This window comes from Mesocricetus auratus, unplaced genomic scaffold, assembly GCF_017639785.1.
Source record: "Mesocricetus auratus isolate SY011 unplaced genomic scaffold, BCM_Maur_2.0 Super-Scaffold_100009, whole genome shotgun sequence".
Lineage (NCBI taxonomy): Eukaryota > Metazoa > Chordata > Mammalia > Rodentia > Cricetidae > Mesocricetus > Mesocricetus auratus.
In genome coordinates this window covers 24652547-24671626 of record NW_024429193.1, presented here as the reverse complement: position 1 = coordinate 24671626, position 19080 = coordinate 24652547, and the positions used below count along the sequence as shown (strand labels likewise).

General features: G+C 40.0%; 1 protein-coding gene and 1 long non-coding RNA gene across 2 annotated transcripts in view; one reads left to right on the top strand and one right to left on the bottom strand.

Moving 5' to 3' along the window:
- Window positions 1-5630: 5630 nt before the first annotated feature.
- Window positions 5631-6468, top strand: LOC121142183 (60S ribosomal protein L7a-like). Its single transcript, XM_040751494.1, has one exon. It carries the CDS (start codon window positions 5650-5652, stop codon window positions 6451-6453), a length of 804 nt encoding a protein of 267 aa, XP_040607428.1. The 5' UTR covers window positions 5631-5649; the 3' UTR covers window positions 6454-6468.
- Window positions 6469-17229: 10761 nt separating this feature from the next.
- LOC110343064 overlaps window positions 17230-19080 on the bottom strand; it is a 36302-nt gene continuing 34451 nt past the window's right edge. Inside the window, exons 5-6 of the long non-coding RNA XR_005879308.1 lie at window positions 18693-18780; window positions 17230-17268 (exon numbers count right to left, since the gene is read on the bottom strand). This is a non-coding gene — a long non-coding RNA (uncharacterized LOC110343064). The remainder of the gene's footprint in view (window positions 17269-18692; window positions 18781-19080) is intronic.

Genomic DNA, 19080 nt, shown 5'->3' with positions numbered 1-19080 from the left:
GAGTACCTGCCATATGCCAGCTTCCCTCAGAGCTCTGGGCACTTTTAGGAGGGGCTTTCCCCATCTTCATGAGCTTGCACTGTTTCATTCTTGCTACTTCTCACATCACTCAAAGCTTCTGTTTCTATTCTTAGAAATGCATTTGTGTGGAGCTGGAGAAATGGCTCAGTGGTTAAGAGCTAGTACTGCCCTCCTGAAGACCCATAGCAGAAGGCTCACAACTACTTTAGCTCTAAGTGGATCCAATGCTTCTTGCCTTCGTGGGTACTTGCACTTATCTACACACACACAGACACACACACACACACACACAATTAAAAACAATAAAAATTTAAAAATTCACTGCGTCTGTGCACCTCCTACATGTCAGGTGTCACTTGTTCAGAGAGCTGTAAGCGGCAATAAATTTTTAGGAAAGAACATTGTGGTTGGTAGGATTGAGTCCTGTAACTAAACCTTTTTTTTTAAATCAAAATTCCACAAGGAAGTCTCTAAAAAATCATTCTCTACAGGCATATATTGGGAACTCTCCTTGATTGCCTCTTTTTTGCCTCATCTTGCCTTTGGATTTCTCTCCAGCATATTGGCATAACCGGAACTTTGAACCAATGTAAGGACCCGAAGAAAGATAATGTGTAAACTTGCACAAAAGCAATGGCTGCCTTTTAAGCCATGGTTGAATGACAACATTTGGTAGGTGCTTGCTTGATAATTGTATTGGTACTCACTATAAAAGCCAAATAGTACTTGCAAGATCTACTGTGAAACTGCTAATTATCAAAAAGTATTTCGAGCAGAAATTTTCACCATCCCCTCTGCTTTTGCCTACAGTGTGTGTGCTTGGGCATCCTTAGCAGGCGCGCTCAGCACTGCTTAACTGGAAGATAACATCAGTCCCTACAATTATAAAGGAGCTCTCCCTTTCATCACTTTTCTTTTAAAAACCACCTTTAAAATTCTAACTATTTGGAAGCATAAAACCATTCAAGGTAAGGAAAAAAAAGGATGAGAAGGACATGGGAATCTCAGCTATGGGAACTGTGAGAATGAGGCAAAGGTCCCTGGATAACTGATGAGCCTTCCTGTTTGATGTGGTGCTGAGTCAGCAGTACCACTCAGTCATGAGGTCCAGCATACGGCACAAATACATCCTCAGAAGAATGCATCTAATAGTAGTATGGCCCTTCATGCTGCCTTCAGCATAATTCTGGCAAGTGGGTTCTATTTAATTCATAATAAATTTTTAAAGTAACACTTGGAGAGGTTGAGTATTTGTTCATGATATCTGGTAAAGCCTAAGTTCATGCTTGGTCTAAATCTATGCTTTCCTATCAAAGGCATAATGCTACCTTTAGCAGATCACAGATTAGGTAGTGTAACTGATGCACACATTTTCAGAGTGAGACAACTTTTCCTTCAAAGGGGTCTACTGTCACCTAATCAGGAAGGAAACAACACCACACCAGTGAAATAAAGCGGGGACAAAAGCATTTCTAAAGATCAGTCTTGGATGGAGTGACTAAAGGCTATTTCATGGAGGGGAGACTTTAGGAAACAAACTTTGTGACAACCATTTGACATTCATTTGCCCAGCAAGGGCAGATGCCTGGCAAGGGCAGATGCATGGATTCCTGTGACAAGTGTTCACAGAACTCATGGATTGTCCACCAGGCTGACTAAAACATTCCAAAGAAAAGGCCAATTTAAAACAGGAAAGTATGCTTTTAATTATCTTCAAGAACTTCTAACAGCTTTTTTTTGATATTCAAATGGGTACGGGGTTTTAAACATTATTTATATGGTTGGCTTTGAACTCAAGGATTTCAGCATAAGGACAACTTGTTTATTAGGATACATCTCATGAGTTTTAAAATGCTTTTTCTATTTTTGTTTTATTACATTTCTTGCTGGGTAAGCTTCATGTATCAATGCCCACAGGTATTCTTTACCTTAACTGGATTTGGATCTTTTCTCAGAACATCTCAATAAGCCCTCCCTAGTCAGGCTACTCAAACTTGTAACCTGCCACTTAAATTTCCTCTCTTCCTGTCTCTACTTCCCCTCCCCTCCACACTTAACACCATCCAATCTACTACGTTCTCTGCTTAGCATTTGTCTGTTTCACGCTGAGAATGTAAAGTAAGATGAAGATAGAATGCTTATCTGTTTTGTCCACCACTTTCCATCTAGGGCCTAGAATTGGACTTGGAAAATAGACAATCCACTATAAATACTTGAGTAAGAAGCAAATGAATAACTGTGTCAGGATGCATGGTGCATCATTTACATTGATATCCTATATAACAAAGGGCCTCCTGGCATCACTCCTATGGTGGGTTGTTTTTTCTAATGTTGGTTGCAGCAGTTCCTCCTATGAAACATAGTGGGCTTATAGCTGTTTCAATTACTAGCATAAAGATAAAACAAAGGGACTTTCCATGTAACCATTGTTAAGACCTTATCCTTGTCCTTCCCATTGGCTTTGGGTCTCTCTATGCACCCACGCTCACCCCTTATTCACTATCCTCCGATCTCAGCCTCCAAAGCAGCTGGGATCAGCTACATACCACTATGCCTAGCCTGTTAAGACATCAGAGAAATCAACTCTAATACTTAAGAGACCCCTTAAAACAAATGAAATCCTTTCTGAGGAATCAGTCACACCCCCAAATCTCTTATGTCAAAAATTAGTGCTGCTAAAACTCTTGAAGCCATCATTGCCACAGCAGCCTGAAAAAGAAGCCCTTTAGCTCACTTATCATGAGATTAGAGGGGAGGAGCAGAACACCAAAAATCAGAACATGGAGCCTTAACCACGCCTGGACCTGATTTAGGTAATGAATCATTGGACTTCAAGCTGATGCCGTAAAAGAGGACAGAGAGGAATATGAGTGTATTTTTCATGTGTGGGGAATATGAGTGGATGAGGGCTAAAATGCCAGGTCATAACAAATTGTGTAACATTTCATTGTTCTAAGAGAGCTGCAATAATATATTATCTACAATGTGACTTTAGCATTCTATTTTCATGCAAAGGATGCTTTCTCCGCAAATCTGGATGAACTTGTGTTTGCTTTAATTACGTAGGGAGAAATGAATGCCGTATGGCTTCCAAGTCTGTCGTGAGACATAATGCAGCTTTGTCTTGGAGTTCTGAGCTTATGGCTACCGCCTAAGAAATCTGACTACTCTGTGGTTACAATGTGCTGTGGCAGCCAATCCCTGTGGGGAGCCGCGAGTAGGTAGGCTGCTCCACTCAATGCTAGTAGTGTTTGAATCCTCTTATCCCTTGGTCCCAGGTATGAACAAGTGAATCTTCTTTCCTAGTCACTGTTCTCATTACCAGGAAATTGTATTTCACAACCTAAGAAGGGAAGACCGTGCTTTGAGAAGTTTTAGTCCAGTATGGCAGGGAAGGTATGGTAGAAACAAGCTGGAGCTGTAGTGATCACAGGAGCATGAGGGAGCCCACATCACAATAGACTGGAAGAAGGTAAAGTAGGCTGATGACAGGGAAGGTATAACCTTCAAAGACCTGCCTCTAGTTGCCTCCTTGTACCAGCCAAGCTCCACTTCCCAAAGACTCTGCAGCCTTTGAATAATCTCACAGGATAGGGACATAGAGTTCAAAAGATGAATACTTTCTTGTGATTCTGATCCCCATCTTCCAAGCCATTCCTAGGCTTCATGTTTTCCCCCAAATCAATGAATACCCAAAGAATAGCCCACGTATCCTGTCTAAATTTCTGATGAGCCAAATCTGTTTCAAACATAAAATAGTTGAAAATTCTGTGTTTTAGACAACTTCCCTCCCATAATGGTAACCACAATAGACACCTTAGAGTGTGTCTTTGCAGTTTATACTAACAACATGGGGAGTCCATATTTCATCCTTGTTCATACTCCTCCACTTTTTGCTGCTGCAACAAAATTCCTGAAACTGGATAATTTATAAGGAAAAAGTCTAATTTAGCTCATGGTTCTGTAGTAAGTTCAAGACTGGGCAGCCACATCTGGCAAGGACATTGTCAGGCATCTTCAAGGAAAAGCAAAAAAGCAAGTGTGCTCATGCAAAACAGAAAAAGGATAAGGAGTAACATCATGTTGCAGTAAACCATCCCTGTTACAGCTAAGGCCAGCTGACAGACAGAACGAACTAACAAAGGTTCACTGAGAATTTTTGTGATGGTGGAGAAGGCTTGTGGATAGGGTTATCGCACAGTAAAAAGTTAAATGATACAAAATGGGAAACCCAGGTAATAGAACTATATATCTGAATGTAAAAATCAATGGTTGAAACACTGGAAATAGTGATTATTGCTTATTTACAATCAAGAAATTAAGTCATCTCTAGCCATCTTCTATCTGTGCTTTTGAGCTTATGGTACAAAATGATAAGCAAGAGAACTGTATTCTCTCCATCATTCATAAACGTAACAAAGCAAGCATACTCTGCTTATCCTAGTATCATGTTACTTGTACCATATCTATTGCATGTGCCTTGATTGCTTGCATAGTTGTCCACTTTTTGTGCTTGTGCAGGGTCAGAATCAACATTGGTCCTAACATAAAGTGGTTTGTGAGCCATACTCATAAGCCTCAGTGGAGGAATATGAGAAACTTCCAAAGGGCAGCTCAGAATTAAGATTTTATCAAAGCCAAGTTGAAATATGAAAACCAGTTTTTTATCTATATTTAGATGCAGTGGTGTTCATATATGCTTGGAATGCAGAAAATGAAGTTAGAAGGCCCTGTGAACAAGAAGGGAAGGGACGCTTTCTATAGCTTTGGATGAACCCTATTGGTCTCCCCATGTTATAATGAAGAATAACACATATATGCTTGCACCATGCAAGTGTCAGGAAGAAGTAAGTGTGACATTTTACATTAAGTTTTCAATTAATATCCCCTGATTTCCTTGAAAGGCTCAAGCTGTCATTTTATACAAAGAAATAATCAGTAGCTTTTTAATTTGGAAAATAGAAAAGCATCCCTGACAGAGATACATTTTCTCTCCTTAGAACAAGAATGGTACGGTGATAAAGGAAGGGCAAGTCTATAAACCTTTTGCTGTGTTGAAAGTAAGAAGGATGCGGAAAACTGAAATAATTCAATAAGAAGACGAAAACTCAGAACTTACAATAGACTTTTCATGTGCCCTTGAAATGATATTGTAATGAAAACTTTAAAAGAATACAAGATTCCTTTAATCAACTCCTTCTTTGTTCCTCTGTGTTCTAGAGTTCCTTGACTATAATTGTCTAAATCTACACACATCACAGAAATTTGAAAAGGAATTTGTAGTCTGTCATGGCTGACTGTGTATTTTCTGGGTCCATTTATGAACCCGCACCTTCCGAGGGCCAATGGGTTAGCTGGAAACATATCTAGTTCTTGTTAGCTTTGATGATTGTCATCTAGAACATTCAAGAGATATTTATTCTGGGACTCAGAGACATAAGACTGTTACAGAAGTATAAATTGTGAGGTTGCCCTGAGAGAGAGCAGAGAACCTGAACACAAATAGAACATAGGAGAATCCATGTTTTAAAGGATCAGAGGAGAACAAAAAATGGTGAGTGATCAAACACCAAGAGTGCATTTGTCATAAGATGTAGGCACAAGCTCTCCCTTCACCAGCCGAGCAAGATGCCCAAGGGAAAGAAGGCCAAGGGGAAGAAGGTGGCCCCGGCCCCCACCGTCGTCAAGAAACAGGAGGCCAAGAAGGTGGTGAATCCTCTGTTTGAGAAGCGGCCCAAGAACTTCGGCATCGGGCAGGACATCCAGCCCAAGAGGGACCTCACACGCTTCAAGTGGCCCCGTTACATCCGGCTGCAGCGGCAAAGGGCCATCCTCTACAAGCGGCTCAAAGTGCCCCCCCCCCCCGCCATTAACCAGTTCACCCAGGCCCTGGACCGGCAAACAGCTACCCAGCTGCTTAAGCTCGCCCACAAGTACAGGCCAGAGACAAAGCAGGAGAAGAAGCAGAGGCTGCTAGCTCGTGCTGAGAAGAAGGCTGCTGGCAAAGGGGACGTCCCCACTAAGAGGCCACCTGCCCTGCGAGCAGGAGTCAACACAGTCACCACTTTGGTGGAGAACAAGAAGGCTCAGCTGGTGGTGATCGCCCACGATGTAGGCCCCATTGAGCTGGTGGTCTTCCTGCCGGCCCTGTGTCGGAAGATGGGCGTCCCCTACTGCATCATCAAGGGGAAGGCCAGGCTGGGACGGCTGGTCCACAGGAAGACATGTACCACCGTTGCCTTCACACGGGTTAACTCGCAAGACAAAGGTGCTCTGGCTAAGCTGGTGGAAGCTATTAGGACCAATTACAACGACAGATACGATGAGATCCGCCGCCACTGGGGAGGCAATGTCCTGGGTCCTAAATCTGTGGCTCGAATTGCCAAGCTGGAAAAGGCAAAGGCCAAAGAACTTGCCACTAAACTGGGTTAAATGTACACTTACTGCTAAGTTTTCTGTACATAAATACAAACTTATCTTCCATCTTAAAAAAATAGATTTAGGCACAAAAGAGACTAATGAAGTAAGTCCTTCAGATTGTATAAATTCCTCACAGTTTTAATATTATAAAGCATAGGTCAGGTGGATAGTGAAGGTAGCAGCCAGTTTGAGAGGTCCAAGGTGTGACTGTTGTTGAAAAAGTCATGGTATAAAAATTTTGCTGAGAATATTTGTTTTGGAAGGAAAAGAAGGAACTGTTGAGATGGTTAATTTTCTGTCGATGACACAAGCTAAAGTCATTTGAGAAGAGGGACTCACAACTGAGAAATGTTACCATCAGACTGACCAATTGGAAAGTCTGAGGAGCCTTTCCTTGATTGGTGATTGATTTGGAAGGTTCCAGCCCACTGTGAGCATTGCCATCCCTAGGCAGGTCTCCCTGGAGTATATAAGAAAGCCAATTGAGCAAGCCAGGCAGAGCAAGCCAGTAAGCAGTGTTCTTCCTCAGCCTCTTTCAGTTCCTGCCTCCAGGTTACTGACTCAAGTTCCGGCCCTGCTTTTCCTTTATGATACATTGTGATCAAGACATGTAACCTACAATAAACCCCTTCTTCCCAAAGTTGCTTTTGGAAATGATGTTTCATCACAGCAATAGAGAACAAACTAGTACACTGAGGTACCCATGATCAAGATCCGTAGTGAGGAATACTGCCACTGGACCAGTCAAAAAAGTGCAAAATAGCAAACTATCTAGATTTGTCTTTGTCCATTTTTTTCTTACATTATGTCATTTATACTTTCATTCAAAATCCTGGCAAATGTCTATCAGAACACAGACAATAGAAGGAATCTTAAAAGAAGTCATTGAGATCCTTTCCCCAGAAGTTGCCAACCGCCATTAAAATATCTTCACACATGTCCCAGCTCTATTCTTTCTATTTTTCCCATTTTGAAATTTACTGGGGGTGATCTAGAGTCTGTTTGTACCTATGTCTCCTTTGTGCATTGTTTAGATTCCTGTACCCTGTCTTCCTGGACTTTTCTGTAGCTATGAAGCGGCAGAGCATCCTATACTCAGTGCTTTTTACCCTCTTCCAATGTTTGTCTTTTAAACCAAAGATCCTTCTACTTCTACTTTTCCATATGGCATTGTGAAAGTTCACTTCCTTAGCTGAAATCATATACCAGACGTTTAGAAACCAGGCTGTGCTATCTGTTACACCAGTCTCACTACACTTCCCCCTGAATTATAAACCTCTCACCCATTAATAGCCCTAACATCATGTTTAGCAGACAATAGGTTATGCTTGAGATTTTTCTCTTTATTTCCCAATTCTCAGATTAGAATTTTTCTCTTCACTGTTTTGTGATTAAATACATGAATATGTATATATATGCATATTTATACATATATATGCTATCGAAGCTCTCATACTGTTTGGGTTATAAATTTCTTAATTATAGTTCATAGCTTACTGGTTAAAAATACTTATATCTCAGGAAAATAATGGATCCTGGAATGGGCGAAAGCAAGCAGGAATGTGACCATAGTACAACAGAACAGGAACCAGTGTTTAAAACTTTGTCACATGACTGAGTTGTTGTTCTTTTGTTTTCTGTATATAATCTACAAAAATATTTCTGGAAGCATCTTATTGAAGGTGAATCAGGGAAAACTAGCTTTCTCTAACTAATTCAAAGACTGCCTATGATAAAACCTTCATCCTCATGATTTCAACATAGTCTATCATCACATTATTAATCTCATTCTGAATGCTGAGTACTTCAGAGCCTTTTGTTGATATGGTTTCTCTCTCTCTCTCTCTCTCTATCTCCCTACCTTCCTCCCTCCCTCCCTTCCTTCTTTCCTCCCTCCCTCCCCTCTGATTTGTTTGTTATTTTGTTTGTTATGATAGTATTTTAATATGCAACCAGGAATCTTAGAACTAACAATGCCTGTGCCTCTTCCCACAATGGTCCAGGGAGTACAGGACTTGACTCTGTTGAAATATTCTAATCTCTCTCTCTCTCTCTCTCTCTCTCTCTCTCTCTCTCTCTCACACACACACACACACACACACACACACATATACACAAACATCTCATTGATATCAGGCTTTTTTTCTTCTTTACTGTTGCTGTTTAATCAGCAAACCCAACAGGAATTTTTGTTATCTCTTTCCATTGTCCCTTTTCTAAGCAACAGGAATGACAACTATGCTGCCAGGTTTGTCTCACTGAACACTGCGGTGACATGCTTTTGACAGAAGCCCTGGTCAGAGACATGTCATTGAGTCTGAGTTAAACTGGGAAATCATCTGTATTGACTGAAAGAAGCAGCTCTCGAAAAAGGCTAAAGTTTGGAAAGACTTGTGAATAATTAAGAGGAGTGAGTGTTAAGCCAAGTTAGCATATTCTTAGTTGTATAGTCTTTAGAAATCGAGAGTAGGAAACAGATGGAAGTTGAGGTATAGACTCAATATCTCTGGGAATGTCAGATCAGAGATTATTTTTGGAAATGTAAAAGGAGGTTTGTGTGTAGGAGGAACCCAAGAGCTGGGACACAGAACTTCAGGGGTGCCAGGCAAAGAATGAAAAATCCAGCATGGGATGAGGAGTACCTAATTTGTAGAATAGCTACTTAACCCCACTCTCCTACCGACGACAATGATGATGACGACATATGCTTTCAAATAGCCTACTGTGAATTTTCAGATTTGAGCTACCACCAGGTCATTTACAACTATTTCCCAACAAGAGCAGGGCAGTTCTGTGTGATTTATTTTCAGTGCTGTTTTTCCTCCCTTCACGTCAGCCTTCTAGAGGTATCACGTGTGGATAACTCTCGTGTGGATTTTTAGCTTCTAGAGATCACAAAGTAGATGGAGCAGCTAGATGGGTGAGGTGAAATAATGAAAGGATTTAGCAGACTTAAGGACAAGCGCAGGAGACCAAGCACAGGGAAAGCTGCAGTGTGTGCGTGCTTGACAGGACTTGTAGTGCTCATTCAGTCTTCCGGGAGGAACAAAGGGCTGGCAGGTGAAAGAGAGCAGCAGACACAGTCAGGCCAGGTGTTCAGCATTAACGCTCCCCTTGCTAAAGATCCCAGATGGCTGAAAAGAGAGGTGCGAATGAAATGACCCAGAGAAGTCAGGAGATGCGAGAGGAAGGCAGTAAGCTACATTTAGGTACTCACAATTAGAGAGATTTCAATTGCTTGGCAGTTACTTGAGTGATAATGAATGTTTGAATCATTGTTGAACAGGGGACAGATCTATTTCTTTTTGAAGAAGTATTGTTCAGCCTTTTTAGTGTCTACTTTTCCCCAGCTCCCTCTTAGTTGTTGACTGCTTTCATTCAAAAGGAGCAGGACTATATTTAAAACCGCATTGAAAAACAAGAGCTTTTAATTAAGTCTATGTTATCCACATGCATCACCAAAATAGAAGAATATGAAAATAATAAAAAATTCATAATGACATATGTATAATCTGTATATCATTTTTAAAATGTATATATTAGATCCTAGTTATACTATTTAGTGTGTGCACCACAAAATGTGCCTGTATATGGTAAGTACTAATGGATAACTATTTTTTGACAACCTAATTACAGTAGCCATATTTTTCATGTGTGTCCTTTGTCAGTATCAAGAATTTCATTATGTGTGAATTTTAATTTTGTTTAACAAATTACCCAAGAGCTTTTATGAGTAGTATAAAACAATTTGTGTTAGTTTTTATATGGCAGGCATGTATGAATTTCAAATTTGTTTCATGTTTTGATTATGATCGGTGGTTAACAACTTATTTGTTGATTATTCTTCAAAAGCACCAATGGTTATAATATGAACATAGAGTCACAAGTTAATGCTAAGAATTCCCTAAACTGATCACTGTGTGACATAACTCTTTGTTTTGGTTTGGAACAGGTTTCCAACTCACAAAGAGAGTAGTTACTAGTTGCAAAATATTGTAGGGAAAAGAAAAAAGTTTTTAAAATTAGCCTCTCTTTAGGGGGTATTCTTTTTAAGTCAATGTTTTCATTAACTCCTACAAGATTTCATGTGTTTTGATCTTATTCACCCCAAACTCCTCTTGTCAACCCCTCCTATATCTGTCTTACTACCCTCCATTGTCAAGTTCTTTGTATTTGTTTGTTTAATAACAATCCATCCATTCCGATCTTTGTGTGGGGCTATCCACTGGAGTGTGTTAAGGCTACCAGAGAACTGACTCTTCCATCCTCAGAAGACGTTGGAGTGGGAGCCCATGAAAATCAAGCCACCAGGTGCTTGCATGTTGACTGACTTTTGCAAGCCCAGCTGCTATTGATTTTATACAGTCAGAGATCATCTCTTAATAGAGTGATAAACTTATTGCAAAGGGCTGATGGGAGACAGTTCCACATCCCTGCTTTACATTGTAGAAGTGCTAACACTAGTCTTTTTTTTCCAGCCAAATCTTTCAATGCTTTTTGTACAGCAAACATTCTTGGGACATAGTGCTCTCCTCCAGAACAGGGGGAGACATGATGGTATTCAGAAGTCACCATCTCAATTCTAGGGCTTCTTCTAAGTGATGCGACCCCGAAGCTGTAAAGTTGCCACCTGTCCGTTTGAGCATTAATGGGTAGAAAATTGGACATAAGACACCACCAAAAGAAAATGCAAGCCCTACATACATGTAGAAAACAAGAGTTATGGGCATATTTAATCATGATGGGCACTACACAGTAATAAAACAGCAGGCATGTTAGTTTGAATGAGCTACAGAACCTTGCATACCTGAAAAAAGGTGCTAGGTATAGAAAAATGCATTAATTTTTACATTGCTTTAAGTTATTTAACATGAAAATGTACTGGAATTTATACTTTATATATTTATAAAGGTTATCAGATTTGAAAAATGTTTTAATGATAGCAGGCCTACTCCATTTTAGGTGACAATCCAACATATATGAATGATAGCCCATTTACTAGGTGATCATGCCTTCAAGTAAAGGCAATACTGAATAAATATGAAATTAAGCACATTGCCCTGTTCTTTTCAATGAACACAGCTTCCCTTTTTTTCTTAGCTACTGTACATTTCTTACACTAGGTCTTGTTTCTTCCGTGTTTATTAATTAATGCTCAAATATTCCCCCTTCAAAGGAAAACAAGTTGTGGTTTTTGCCAGAAAGTTTATGTTTAAAATGAATATTGTGTAGAAACAAGGTTGGGGGATGTCTATCTAATCAACCTAGGGACACTGGGATTAAGGTGGGCAGAATGGTTGCCAGTACGTATTGGGCTCCAATCCTGCCTTACCTTGGGTCACATGAATTGCTTGCCTGTTCCCAGGCTCTTAATTATATAAATTACATAAAAATTTCAACATAATGGGCACAGAAAATCATATCTGGCATCAAAGGTGCAATTAGTGGTTAAATTTGGGAGAGTCACTGAGTTGCTTTGGGGCTCTTGCTCCTTATATATAAAATGTATAGTAACCTACCATCCCCCCACACTTGTGATGACACTCAAATGGTGTGCATGAGTGCACTTATAAATCATTGTTATGTACAAATATACCATAACTTGGAATTATAAAGTGGGTACATTTATAAGTCTTAAAACAGAATTGAATAATGTATCCTAGTACTTTTGCCAAAGTCTTTCTAAATTTATGTTGCTTCATAAGTCTGAAGACTGCTTATCAGCATCCACACATTTACTATTATGTGAGAGTCAGCCAGTTTTACCCCCAAGAAAATCCAGTTTTAGGACTTTAGAAGAAGGTGCCAATGCCTGTGTTCTCTATATTGCTAGCCCTTGATGAATTTGCTCTGACAAAGTTAATTTTGGACAATCAGTCCTAGACATAGGCCAATAAAGTTGTTAGTTCATAGGTGAAGAAAAAAGAAACAGCACTCATAAAAACTAAAACATAACTTTGTACTTTTGCTTCATAAAAGTAAATTCCAAAAAAATAAGCTGAAATATGAAGCTCTCATAAGACAAAGATCTGATCTAAGAATTATAGGCCAAGTCACGTATTGGTGAAGAAAGTAGGAGTACATTCTTCAAACCTATGGTTTCAGGAAACCATCTGTTTTACCTTTCCTTTCAGTAGTTAGGACGGTGGAAGGTAACTTAGCAGTAGAGCACTTGCCTAGCATGTACAAAGTCCTGGACAATGCATGTAAATGTGTTAAAAAGTAAAATTCTTATTTTGAATTTAAAATAAAAGCTTAAACATAAAAGCAAGATACTATTAAGCATCAGGAAACACACACCACTTACAAAAGCTAGCACAAATTCAGATAATAGAATTCAATTATAAAAACAAAAATATGTTCACCAATAACATTGGTCACTATAAATTATTTTTATAATACCTATGTAGAAAGTCATCATGTATATCAATACTGAACAAGGCTATCCTATCATTTCTGTTTGATATATTAAGCATGTAACAGCAGAAGTATCAGTTGGATTTGAGTGGTAACCACTAGGGGGGATTCTCATGCATGATTTTTAATTTGAAGTTGCTTTCATGACAAGGTCTAATTTCCAGTTTTATGTCATGGCCATATTTTGCTTTTATAACCGGGAAATTAAAGAAAGGACATACGAGGAACAGAACAAAAACAGGGAAGTGGAGACACGGGCAAAGGGGGGCAGGCTGAAGCAGGAAGCAGCCTCTGTACATTGAGGTCAGTTAGGGAAACTGGGATAACGATCAGGCCTGTCCATCTTGGTTCCACGCTTGGTCCAGAGCACTCTGCCTAACACTGGGCTCCCAGAGTGTAGTGAGTGAGGGAGTCAATCTATTCTTTTGAGAAATGTGGATTTGAAAAGAAGAGAAGTTGGGTTTTGTAACTAATGAATATTCCAAATGTAAAGGTGTTTGTTTTGTGGTTTGCTTTGCCCTTGTTGTCCTTTGTTTTAAAACCCCAAATTCCTGATGTTATCAGAGTGGTAAAGCAAGGTCCTAGTCTAGTACATCAGCTCTGAACTCAGACTTTCAGTGTGGATGAGGGCTTACAGCGTCTGCACTGTTGCTGGAATTGGCAGGTCAGTTCACCTGGTTTTAGAGTTAAGCCTGGACTTAGTTCTTTCAGTTCATTACACGTACTGTTCATCCTTTATCTTTTCCAGTTGTGAATTCACTGAGGCAGAGTTCAATTTTAAAGCCCTTAGAGGACAAAACTCGGTCTCCATCCTTTCCACATGCCTTATTTCTGTACACAGAATTCAACTCCAATTTACTACTCAACTTTATCAAGACTTCTCAAAGCATTCAACTTTATTTTCAAAGAAATAATCTTCTCTGGTTTGTTTCTCCACTCACGAGTAGTTTGTAGTAGGGCTATTTAAATTTAAAATGCCAACCATCGAAATGGAGTAAATGACTTAGAGAACAACCCCAGATGACGTCTAGGAAGTTTACCATTTAAAGGGTCATGGTATAGGAGTTCTTAGGCTCTACAAAGAAACAAAATGTTGACTGAGTGGAGGCAAATGTATATTCTCCTGTAAGGTTCACATTTCACTAAAGAGAATAACAAGTAGACCAGAGTACTATATCTAAAAAACATAAACCAGAATTTTGGGTGCTTTCTTTAGCCAACAGTTAGGGAGACACAATTCTAGTAAAAGTTCTTAAAGATATTGATTGGGAATTAGTTTCCTTGTTGGTTCCACCCTCCTACCCTCCTGCAAATTTCATTCAGTTCTCCTTTGAAAAATTCCTGGTAAGTTAAACTATGCAATAAAAATCAAGTTGTATAATTGTATACAGTAACTGAAGTTAAGATTAGTTTCTTAAAATTGGTCCATTAGTGTCAGGAAGATGGGCCACAGACCCATGATTCCTGTGTAAATCTTAGGGACTGGAGACTGACACACGCACCCAAAGTAGGTCTTCTAGCCAAGACGACAAGGTCAGTTCCTAGAATCATTTCGGAAGCCAGCAGAGGCAGAAATGAAGCCATCAGCTGTGGGACGGGGAGAAAGAGGACAGAGCCAGCAAAGCTGAATGGTTGCTTTGCCAAAGTGAGAAATCTAGAGCAGGCAGCAGATTGCAGAGATGAAAGGCGATGGGGGGGAGACATATGGAGGCAGGGAGCAAGGGCCAGTTTCCAGTTTCAGGAGCTTTTAGCACCGCCCCTGGGTCTGGCCTTCTGTGCTTTGTGCGTCCTTGCTTGGAATCCTCGTGCCGGGTCTGGAGGTGGACTTTTGTCCATTGCTGTCTGGAGATATGTCTTCCTTCCCCGTTTCTGAGGGCGGGTATCTGCTGTTATCCTGTCCGAGGTCGTCTTGCCCTCTTTTGTGCTGTCCTCGGCTGTCCCCGAGACATGCTATTTCTTAGTTGGGGTTTGCCTTCTGGTTTGTTTTTAATTCTGCACAATCACAATGCTTTCTTGGATAGATCATTTCAGTTTTCACGCACCTGACTAACTCTCAACCCCAGGCTGGAAGTGGGGAACCACAGCAATGACCGACTTCAAGAGGGTGGTCACCCTTAGCAGTGTCAGCACCTTTGACTGCCAGTGTCTTCTGTCCCAAGGAAACCGCTAAGTTCCATCATGTCAGCTGGCTCCGGCAAGTGCTGCCACTCTCTCACGTTTCAGTCCTCGCTCCTGTGGGTTGTCCCCGTCCATCTGCCCCTTTCCTCCACCATTTTGCCTGCCTCCTCTGCTTACTTCTGTTCAGGAGCGCCATAACTACCTCTTTGCGAACACGCGGGAGCTTGTTCCCCGCCACTTTCTGGTGTCATTGAATTCACTTGAACAAAAAATACAAACGTGTGTAAATCCAGGTTTACTTTGCAGTTACATGTCTGTGCAGAATGACTCAAGAAAACACACATTTAATGTGCCATGTAAATTCGAGTACATATTTATTAAGTACATTAATGGGTGGGAGGACAAAAGGTACCCTATTTGTTATGTTTCACACTAGGAAGTTTTAAGTTAAATATTTTTTGAACAAAAATTGAAAACCTTAGGACAATAGAATAGGATGTAGGCTGGGAGACAGTTTAGTTGATAAAGTGATTGCCATGGAAACCTGAGGACCAGTGTTCCAGTCCCCAGCACAAGCATAAATGTCACATGGGCATGGCTGCTGCCTGTAATCCCAGTGTTTGGGAGATAGAAACAGGACTCCTGTCCAGCAAGCATATCATATAAACCAGCTCTGGCCTCAATTGAGAGACTCTACCTTAATGAGTACTGGAGAGTGATTCAGTAAGATTCTGGACTGATGTCAACTTTAGGTCTCAGTACACATTCTCACACATGTGTTCACTCATGTACATCCACACATATGTGAACACACACGTGTGTGAATACACACACATACCATACATAAGAAAAAAGAAACTTTTGTTAACGGTATATATTTGACTCTGGGTCTATGTTTTTTTTTCTAGGTTAAAATTTTTAACAGAAAAGCAAATGGAAAATAATCATAGGAAAATCCAAAGAGATTAAATAAAAATTTTAAAATTATAAATGGCTGGAATTTATAAATGCAATTTGAAAATAAACACACAGAAAAGATGATATATATCATGAGTAGAACTTACAGGCATTAATTCTCATACAGAGATACAAAATGCTTTTACACTTAGAAAAGTTATGAAATATTAATTTAAGAAATATAATTTATACATTTTAATCTCTTTTAAAACAGCAGAGTAAATCAATAAAATTGATGTTATATGTAATGAAATCTAATAATTGCATAAATCAGAAAGCAAACAATCTTATAGACTAATAAATTTAACTTTAAGATATGAACAATTTTAAAATGTGAGCAGCAATAAACTGGAAACACTTTTCCTTCAAGTCCATTTTCTTTAAGGCTATTTTCATTTATTCTTACTCTTTGAAACTTTCATAGATGTATCTTAATATTTCCACCGTCACTCCTTCCCACCAACCCCTCCTAAGTCCCTCTGCCCAGCAAAGCTGCCATCCAGCTTCAAGCCCTCTGTTTCGTTTCTATAATCCACAGAATCCTAACAGTGTTGTCCATACACACATGGCTGTGGCGTTATCCACTGAGGACGGACAATCGGTCAGTGGGAACCCCACAAAGAAAAGCAACTCCTCACTCTCATCTCAGCCATCAATTGCCAACAGCTGTACACTAGGGACTACGCCTAGGGAGTTGCTCCCTGCTCCATGCAGCAATTCTTTCTTTCTTGTCTCTCTGCCTATCTGTCTGTCTGACTTTCTCCCTTCCTTCCTTTCTCTCTTCTCTCCCCCCCCCCCTCTTTTTTGATTTAACTTAGAAACAAATTTGTTTCACATGTCAATCTCAGTTCCCTCTCCCTCCCCTCCTCCCCTGACCCCACTAGCCCCCCCCATCCCCTTTCTGCTTCCCAGGGAGGGTGAGGTCTTCCATGGGGGATCTTCAAAGTCTGCCTTATCATTTGGAGCTGGGCCTAGGCCCTCTCCCTGTGTATCTAGGCTGAGAGAGTATCCCTCTATGTGGAATGGACTCCCAAAATCCATTCATATGCTAGAGATAAAAACTGATCTACTACGAGGCCCCATAGATTGCCCAGACCTCCAAACTGGCATCCATGTTCAGTGGGTCTGGGTCAGTCCTATGATGGTTTCCCAGCTATCAGTCTGGGGTCCATGAGCTCCCCTTGTTCAGGTCAGTTGTTTCTGTGGGACTCTCCAGCCTGGTCTTGACACCTTTGCTCATCACTCCTCCCTCTCTGCAACTGGATTCCAGGAGTTCAGCTTACTGTTTAGCTGTGGGTCTCTGCTTCGGCTTCCATCAGCTATCAGATGAAGGCTCTAGGATGGAATATAAGGTAATTATCGATCTCATTATTAGAGAAGGGCATTTAAGATAGCCAATCCACTATTGCTTAGATTCTTAGTTGGGGTCATCCTTGTAGATCTCTGGACATTTCCCTAGTGTCAGATTTCTCTTTAAACCTATAATGGCTCCCTCTACTATGCTATCTCTTTTCTTGCTCTTCTCTATTCTTCCCCTGACTCAATCTTCCTGCTCCCTCATGTCTTCTCCCCCCCTCTTCTTCCCTTCTCTTTCTTCTAACTCCTTCCCTCCTCCCCCACGCTGCCAATTAGCTCAGGAGATCTTGTCCCTTTCCCCTTCTCTGAGGGACCATGTCTGTCTCTCTTAGGGTCCTCCTTGTTTCTTAGCTTGCTAGTGGTGTGGACACTGCCAGCCTACGATCCATTCAGCAACTTTTAACTGGATAAATTTTGTGCAAGACTTGTGCAGGTGACCATACTTACTGTGAGTGCATGTGAAAATTATGCAAAAAAGATAAAGTATTGTCCTTTAATTCAATAACTTAACCTTTGAAGATTATTTTGATTTCGAAAGAGAGCAAAAATTTGAAGTGCATGCCTTTATGTATATGGTGATTTAATTTTTCTCAAAACAAAACTTAGTGAAAGTCCAACTTTACAAAAGAAGTTTTTAAAAGAAAATTGTGCTTGTCTACAGCATAATAAATCACACATCCAATAGAAATATTACTTTTTAAATGTTAAGTTTTTATTTTTAGAAGTTACAAATAACAACACCAACAACAATAATAATAGTAAAAATAAAATAATCAGACCTGACTCTTTTAATGGCTTTTGGGACCCTACTCTTCATACTTGGTCACTTTGACCATGGGGTAGTACTTAGTCTTACAGCAGCTTCATATGTCATGCTCTGGTGATACTCATGGGAGATTTGCCATTCCCTAAACAGAATTAGAAGGGGAGCAGATTGATGGGTGGGAACAGAGGAGGGTGGTTGGGGCCAGGGCTTACAGGAGAGGAGGGAGGGGACACTGTATTCAGGATAAAAAATAAATAAATTCACTAAAAAAAGACCAGATCCAAAGGCTATACTAATCAGAGAAGAAGTCATGGGACTTCATGTTGGATTTTATTCATTCACTGTTGAATATATTTTGTGCACTTATCAACCACCAAAAGCAAAATTTCCATGGTAGTTTTAGAACTAGAAAGCCAATTACCTTTCTATCCTCTTTCATAACTCGAGTCCATTGCCTGCATTTAGTTCTTCCTCATCCCCTAACCCATTTTCTCTTTTCTGCCTGTCATACTGTACCCACGTTGCTTTTAAGCTGTTTTAATAGCAGGAGAAAATAGTCATAAAATCTTCCTAGAAAAGTTAATTCTATGAAGAGAAAGTTTTCAATTCAGAAAAAAAATGAGGAAATAGTCATTACCTCTGAATGTGACAGGGCTCCCTCTGGTTGGGTTTTTCAAGTGGTCTTCGTGTGTTTCTCAAAGTTTCTTTGCTAAGCATATATTACCCTTACAATAAAAAAGATTATTTTTTACTCAAGAAAATTATATAAAAGCATAATTAGTCAAACGCTGGAAGCAAATCACTGTATGTTATTCATGGTCAGAGTTCACAGAGAGTTGAATCTATGCATGTGTGTGTGTGTTCCCTTTCAAATCAGGTTAATTAATTCTGGTAACTCACATTTATTAAATATATTACAGTCCCTTTTCCCACATATCACCGTTCTTTCCTTCTAATTACTCTATTTCTATTTCTAGACCTAGCCTGAAAAATTGCTTGCTTTCTCTGGCTACCTTCATATAGAA

Excerpts from the sequence above, each read along its gene's own strand:
- LOC121142183 (XM_040751494.1), top strand. The coding sequence starts at position 5,650 with ATGCCCAAGGGAAAGAAGGCCAAGGGGAAGAAGGTGGCCCCGGCCCCC.